An 8,357-nucleotide genomic window follows, 5' to 3' on the forward strand; every position below is an offset into this window, starting at 1 on the left:
TTGTTAAATAATTGATTGAAGAGAGAGAAAACAAGTAAGAGGAGAAGAGGGAGGCTTAGTACCGGTTCATATGTTTTGTTGTTGAAGATGTCCTAACTAGTAGCCAGCTGCAACACGTGTTCCTAATCACCATGTGAGACTGTAATGTGGGACTGTTATTAATAAAATAGTGTTTCTTATAATCAAATTATTATACATGCTAGATATTATATTATTTAAAGATGACACGGCAATGCTATGTATTAATCTTGCCGAAAAATAGTTTCGGCAGGTGTCTCCATGCCACGGGCAGGGACGATGATCACTCATCCTCGGGGAGCTCGACGGATGCAGCACGGGGAGGGCGAGCGGCGGTGAGGCCAGCGACCGGAAGCTCGAGACCGGAAACTCCCCCATCCAAAAACAAAATAAGCAATTCTCATGCACGTCGCAACCAAAATAAAACAAAACAAAAATTAATGCAGGGCAGAATAATGCCATGTAGAAGTTTGACGCGGGTGCGAGATATTTTCCTTCCGCTTATATGTTTTTTCGGTTGCGATTTGATTTTTAAAATGCTCAGTTGCAATCTAAGATATTGTTGGACATGTATGTTCGGGCTGTGTTTGTCAAACGGCCGTTGTCGAGAACTCTGTGTGAGATGGACGCCTCTTTTCGCCGAAAATGACAGCCGACGCATTAATTCTCGTCCACAATTCCCGCCGGAAATTCCACTGGCAGAACTAATATATGTGGAGTGGCATGTCTTGCTTCTTGTACTTCGGAATGCGACCTCCCGAAAATAACACATACGGGCAATGACGCCTTGAGCAGCGCCGATATCTAGCAGTTCATGTGTCGATCGGGCTGGGGAACCTAGCCCACTTGCCTGATCCTGTACGTCTTCGTCTGAACCAAACTCTAGTGAATTTTGGCCGCGTCTGCTGCCTTGTGCGTGTCATACTGTCATATCCATTTCGTGTCAGGTCCTCCTATGTTAGCTCTAGTCCGGGAGAGACAAAAGATGCGGCGAAACATTGTCATCAGCAGGCTCACCGTTCTAATCAGTGGGTGGGAACTGTACATAGCGGTGCAGTGCAAATTAAAGCTTTCCGTACGTCCGAGACGGGAACGTGCACAGCAGCAGTGACAATTCGATTAATCGAGTGGTGTGCCCGTTTGCTCAGAAACCCTCGAGCTTACATTGATCTAGATTGGCATCGATTCACCAGCTAAGTAGCAGGAGAATTGCGAATCTCAAGTCAAAACTAACCTCTGAACAGAATGATGTTGCTGCCGATCGGGGAGTGGCTTGTTTAAGAGATCTCCTTGTTTAAACTGATCTGTGCCAACTGACAACCAAAGTTTGATTTTTTTGTTGATGGTATGTCCTGTGCTAGCTAGTACCGTGTATTTTTTCACGCGAGAGCTCGAGCATTTTTTTTCAGGTCGTCAAATCAGGAAAGAATTGTCGGCCAGTAACGCAGCTAATCTATAATTAATCAGTGAGGAATCGATACGGGTCGGCATCAGTACCCGATGGCAGCACAGACGACTTCCTGTGCCGGTGTGCCCCCCACGCCGCATACGATCGATGTTATATGTCTGCAACTATGCTTAAATGGAGTAGTACTGTAATAGATTTGGTAAGAGTTCTAGAAGACGCTTACATATGCGGTGACTGGAAAGTAGATAAAGCAAGACTTCTCAGCCGGGAAGCTTGATCGCGAAGATGCGAAGTGCTACCGTTTATAACGCATCCTTTGTGAAAGAGCTAACTCTCATCTCGTATCGTAGGTACGTAGATCCAACTGTTGCCTCGATGGTGCTTCGTCACTGCCAAACCAAACTGGTCGCTACTTGCACTCACTCATGCAGGTATACCTCAGCTAGTGTTGACGTATAAGCCGTTTCTGATTACTCTGTGACAGTGGTATTTCTGTGTTTAAATAAGACAGTCCATGATGTACTGATCACAGTATGCTACTTCCAAATAAATCTATTCAAATTCACGTCAGTTAATTCACTTCTCTTATACAAGTCCATTCAGTGAGCATATATCTCGCTGAATTCCACTAAATTATTGACCGCGGGCACTGGATCCGAACATCGATTATCCTATCGTGTCGACGTCAGGCAATGGATCCAAACATCGTGTCGACGTCAGGAAATTTGTTGCCGTTTCGGGAACTCGACGGTCGACGCCCGGTTTTCGAGATCCAAAGAAGCATCCGGAACAAATCAGCCCCCGCATGGTCGTGTGGAGCCTGCCCTGCCAGGCGTCGACCACACGAGCAACCCTCCACGCACAGAATGGCAAGACTGACAGAAGTGCAGAACAATCACGACCTGACTCCACTAATCTCCGCCCACTGACGGACTGACCTGTGAGGCCGTGACCATCGTCAAAACCAGCAGCGCCAGCCCACAGGTGCCAAAACGCGGCAAGGATCCAGTCCGCGCCTTCGAGGTTCGAGCTAGCGCGCACGAAGCCTCGCGTTCCCGTCATGCAACCGCCTCGCGCGGCGGCAGCTGACACGCGCGCGCAGCCCTGGCGCCGCGCGCGGCGGCCACGTCTGTCAACCCCGGCCCCTCTGGTCGCCCGACAAATCCACTTGGATGCGCTGAGAGCCTGAGAGAGATGCATGCAGCGGCGTTCCGTGCTACTACTAGCAGTGCCGCATGAGCGCCCCAATGCCTGTGGTACTCTACTGCGACGTTCTCCCCCATGCGTTTTCTGCCCACACAGTGCTGCAGTGCAGGCAGAGATTTCTAGCGAACGCTGGCCGCGTACTATACTCCGATTCTTTTCTTCTGTAAAGTGATGACCCGAGCAGAAACGTCTCCGGTGATTCTGCGTGGCGAACGCGCCCGGCGCCAGGCACGAAAGGAGGATGGCCGAGGCATCGTGTACTAGAGTAGCTAGTGTCTGCGAAGCGTGCACGGACAGGCGGACAGCTGCATGGTCCGGGACGTCCGGCCGACATGGCGACACAGACCGACCGCTGCGTCGGTGCCGCAGGGACGGAACTTCATTCCCGTGCCAGCTGCACCGAGCGATCCAGCAGCGGGGCTCTGAAGTCTAGGACAGGCACGGTACGTGCAGCGACCTCCGAGGGCGTCCGGCGTCCCATCAACTGTCTCCAAGCATTTGGCGACCGCGCGGCACGGTCATCCACATTTGCAGTACTCCGTTTTGTCCTGATTCCACGTCCCGTTTGATTAAAGTTGCGTACGTACGTAGGTGGATCAGTGAGGGTCACGACTTGCGAAACGCGACGGATGGGGCCGAGCCAGGAGACAGAGGGGCCGTTCCCGTTTGATGATTTCCAGTGTGCTGCTCTGCACAGCAGCATGGGGCGAGGAGCCTGGGTGACCTTATCCGGCTACGACGTCGGGGAAAACGACACCCTGCCGTGCCATAATCGGTTACTATCCATGTAGCTACACTCGGGCCTGTAGTACAATCGATGGTCAATTATTGAACCTCTCTATCTCGTGTGTAGACTCCCTAACCTGATGATTAAAATTGAGCTGGCTCTCTCCATCAGCTTTTCGTTTGGGACCCCCAGCTATAGTACGTAGGAGATGTATCCTCCAAATTCTAATGCTCCATTTTATACTAAGTTAGTATAAATTTTGTACTAAGCAAGCACACTGTTTATGGCTCGAAAAGTAGGAGTTCCTATTTATATTAACTGTCCAAACTGTCCATGTTTTCGGCAAGAAATTAGAAAATCTGCCACTGTTCGCTCACTGTTCAGTGGGGCCGTTTGCAACTTCGTATAGAAAGAGAGGATCGACTCGTCAGTTGCTCGAAACTCGATAAGCCTAACGAACACTCGTTAGCTCGGCTCGTTTAAGCTCGTGCTCGTTTGCAAACGAGACGAGCTGAATTTTGTTTTCAACTCGATAGCACTAACGAGCCTAACGAACCGAGTACCGAGTTTCACGAGCTACTCTATAAGCTCGATAACAGAGCAGAGCGTCCAACTTCCATGTCAAGCCCATCTAATCTATTGGGCAGAATCCTCCCGTCCTCTCCTATTCCAAATATATTGTTAATCGATATAGTTTGGCTGCTCTTATACTTTTAAATTGTGATGTTTTATATTGTTTATTAAGTACTCAAGTTGTCTGAATTAAGTGCCAGACTGTTTGTGCGTCAGTGTGTGCCTAGTTGGTTTGCTATTTTGCTAAACAGTGTTGTGTTTATGCATTTGTGCAATTCTGCTAAAGGCTGATCTGCTCATATCCTATTATGCTTTGCTGCTGCATACTTATATAAATTATGAAAATGTGATTCACTACTGCTAACATGTTGTCATCTAACGAGCTTTAACCAGCGTTCGCAAGTTTTTAACGAACCGAGCCGAACTTGAGTTTTAACTCGTTAAGCATGACGAGTTTAACGCCTTGACGAGTCCAGCTGCTCGACAGTCCACCCCAAGTTCTCACCTCGAAAGGGCAGCGCTCAACCAAAAGCAGAATGCATTGCCGTTTATGCTGCTGTATCATGATTCATGAGACCGAGAGTTAGCAAAGGCAAAGCATTTCCTTCTCTGTTCTGCAACTTCGCAACAAACGAAGAAAAACAGCAGTACATCTGCTACAAAAAGGGTGAACGATACATGCGACTACTTAATTAAACTGATCAACCAATCCGAAACCTTTTCTACAGGTGCCATTAAAATTGTCACATGGTGAAAGAACAGCCACCCCCGCTCGATCTCCTTCCGTCCGTCTCGCATGTCCCGGCAGCTTACCCCAAAGGGGAAGGGGAGGATCAAAACATGAGAAGCAATCAGTAATGCTCTCGTTTCGAGCCCTACTGTTTACTGAACCACCCGGCGAACTAGCCTGCTCTGCTCTCTGATCAGTCCTCAAAGCCGGTCTTCTTCCAGACCGCGTCGCGCACCCGGCTGAGGTCCCGCCCCTTGAGCGTCCTGCCGATCCCCTCGTGCACCGACATCGACGCCGCCCGGCTGCGCCACGCGAGCTCATGCGGCGGTATCATCACCTTGCCGTAGTCGTCGTCGTCGCCGCCGTTGACCTCCCACTCGCCCGCGCGGTAGTGATCTCTGTATTCCACCCCGAGAATCTTCTGCCAGTCCGGTATGCTCATCGGCAGCGACCCGCGCACGGCGGGGCGATCCAGCTGCGGGTTCTTCCTGCCGGAACCGGCGCCGGCGCGGACGAGGACGGGCTGCGGGATCGGGCGAGCCGCCGCCGCCCGGGCGAGATCGGCGGGGCTGTAATCGGCCGCGGAGCCGAACGAGCCCCACACGTCGGACTCGTCGAACTCTTCCGCCGCGCCGCCCCGCGCCGCCGCGGAGCCCCAGGTCGGCGCGAACATCCGGCCGTACCCGTGCTTCGCGGCCGCGGACCTCGCGCTCCCGGCCATGACGCGCGCTAGCTCTTTTGTATAGTTTGATCTCGATCTCCTTACCCCGACGCCTCAACAACCGATCTTTGCAGGGGAAGGGGGAGAGTACGAGTTGTGAGGAGAGCAATGGTTTTGGAGTTTGTGTGGTTTGGTGCCCAGGTTGAATTTTATAGGAGTTCTAGAGGAATGGAAGTCTGCTTTAGTGACTAGTCCAGTGGGTGGGTTCGGGTGAGCGAAGCCTGAAGAAGCAGATAAGGCTAGCTTTGAATGACGGTTATACCCTCGCGTGGTTTCAGTTTCCACTCCATTTACGGATCACGTTACAGCTGTGCACGATGCGGTTGCGCTTGCTTGGCTGCGTGCCCGCGTACAATTTGCCCGTGTACGACATGATAGCTTTACATATTTGCACGTACAATTTGCACTAGGCTGGTTCTCTGAACTTCCAGATTAGGTACTATCCACGTACAATTTGCACTGCACTGGTTCTCTGAACTTCCAGATTAGGTACTATCCACGTACAATTTGCACTGCACTGGTTCTCTGAACTTCCAGATTAGGTACTATCCACGTACAATTTGCACTGCACTGGTTCTCTGAACTACTATCCATCAAATTTGTACTTCCTCCGTTCTTAAATACTTTTCATGGTTTTAGTGCAAATTTACACTAAAACCACAACAAATATTTAGAAATGGAGAGAGTATATTTTCTCCCTGTCCAAGGACATCTATAACCATATTAGGGGAGGATTTTTATAGTCCGCCCAACCCATCAACATCTGATCAACCGGGTAAGGCCCACTTTACTCCCTTCTCCTCTTGGCATTTCTCCACGCGAGTTTTTTTCCAAACGTCTAAGTAGATCGAGCGGTGGGGGAAGACTAGGGATCGGGTGAAAATATCACTCGATCGATTGACAATTCCCGCGACTCATTTTTATTTGGCGGAATCTTCAAAAAATTGCAATATGACTATTGTTGTGACAAATCCTATTCATGATTATACGGGATCCGATGAAATGCATGATGACGTGACGTAAGTGGTAATGGTAAAGTCGGGAGATAGTAATATGTGCAAGGGTATTATCGGATTTTTTTTTCTGTACGGACAAACTACGGATTTGAAAGAACAAAAACTATCTGATGTTGTCGTTTGCACACACAATGCCAACATGGTAGGTAACCCACATCGAGCCTACATGTACGTCTACGGAGGTGACACGTGGTGTTGGGCACATGAAGCGCGTCGAACTAGCAAATGACTAAGCTTAGATACCTCCGCCTATGAGTGGCTGCACATCAAACCACGATAGCCGTGAGCTCGTGTTTGTTGCTTTTTGGGTCATTTCTATAAGCTAGGAGTTGTATTATTTTTGTCTGCATTTTGTTTATCGTGTATTTGATTTTGTATGTGTTGAGATACGATAGATTCCTCTCATGGGCTACGCTACGTACCATATGTGGCACAAGCAAGTCAACATAAACATGAATCTCAACAAGCATGTGCCAACTACGTGCTATGAGTAAAGCCAACAAATACTAGTCAAAGGAGTTAACAAGTCAAGCTTCAGTTGAATGGTGAAGAGATCGTGAATTATGAAAATAAGAAGAATCGATGGCTAGGAGGAAAAATGACAAGTGGTGAAATAAGTCAAATGGTCAACCATGAACCACGAGTCAGCCTCCGGTCATTGTGCTATACAATAGGACCAAACATGTTAAAAGCATTGTTGTGTAGAGTTTGTCAAGTATACATATGGTAACTTCGGCTAACAAGGCTTCAACATGCAAAGCACTAATTAACACCTTAACCATTGATCGTTGACGCCCTCTAAACTAACTTTGTTCTCGATGGTTCATTTAACTTACTTCACCTAGCTAGAGAAACATCAAACAACCGAAAAATGTCATCACTACCACACATGGTTACTATAAAGAAACATATGAAGTAGTTTTTTAATCTTATAAGACAAACTGAATTTGTAGTTACCGAAAAAACATCATACGTAATTATGATAGAAGACATTCACGTTATAGCTTAACAATTAATTATATGCAATAACCAAAAACGTTTAATATCCCCCGCAATGAACTCTTGGACAAAAACTCCATATATCCAAATGATACATATCTATCCGACTTAGCAACAACGCTTGCGGGAGGTCGTCTGCATACAACTTTTTTGGGACTATATACAGCACTGGTATTGCTATGGTGAGTAAGAGTTCAGCTCTATTCTCAATCAAATACGGCTAACAAATCCTTGTGCAGCGGGAATGAGCCGGGGCCGGCGCTGTGATCTTGTTTTCAGGGGTCTATGCTTTTGTATTCCTTCCGATCCATAAAAAGTGTCGTCCATTTTGTGTTAAGTTAGTACTTCCTCCGTTCCATAAAGAATGACACGAATTTGAACTAGAGTTAATTTAAATCCGTGTCAATCTTTATGAAACGAACTAGTACAAATTTTGCGCTAAGTGGGCAACACTCACTTTTATGAATCGGGGGAGTACTTTATTTGCAGCGTACGGTTGATTGTGTTAACTATCTCTAACTGATACTCCGTAGGTGTTTGCTTAAGGCTTTAACACTCTTATTAATATTGAACCTAACTAAAGTGGTGCCTTCCTACCAACAAGGCAAATGATGCTGGTCTAGACGACCAGCCCACAGTTTGAATGCTGACGGCGTTCCCGAAAAAAAGAAACGAAGAAGACAGTGGTACATGTTGCCAATAATTGTCGTCCGATCTCTCTGTTTTCTTCCCGCTAAGCTAATTAACGACTCTACATACATAGGAGGAAGATACAGGTATGCCCCAGCCCCAGCCGGTAGATATATCACACGCTGTATATAGCACTTTCGTGACGGCATGGCCCACAGCCCCACGTGCGTGCTTGCCTGTACCTGTACGTACGTAAGGTAGGGCATATCTGAATCTGATCACTATCTGTACGTAGCCGCTCAACCCAGCCCCGCGCCGATCCTGCTCTA

General features: G+C 48.0%; 1 protein-coding gene across 1 annotated transcript; it reads right to left on the reverse strand.

Moving 5' to 3' along the window:
• Window positions 1-4,515: 4,515 nt before the first annotated feature.
• On the reverse strand, window positions 4,516-5,584 carry LOC100822702. The gene has a single exon (XM_003580107.4). The coding sequence runs from the start codon at window positions 5,381-5,383 to the stop codon at window positions 4,856-4,858; it is 528 nt and encodes a 175-aa protein (XP_003580155.1). The 5' UTR covers window positions 5,384-5,584; the 3' UTR covers window positions 4,516-4,855.
• Window positions 5,585-8,357: the final 2,773 nt, after the last annotated feature.

This window comes from Brachypodium distachyon, chromosome 5 (assembly GCF_000005505.3).
Source record: "Brachypodium distachyon strain Bd21 chromosome 5, Brachypodium_distachyon_v3.0, whole genome shotgun sequence".
Lineage (NCBI taxonomy): Eukaryota > Viridiplantae > Streptophyta > Magnoliopsida > Poales > Poaceae > Brachypodium > Brachypodium distachyon.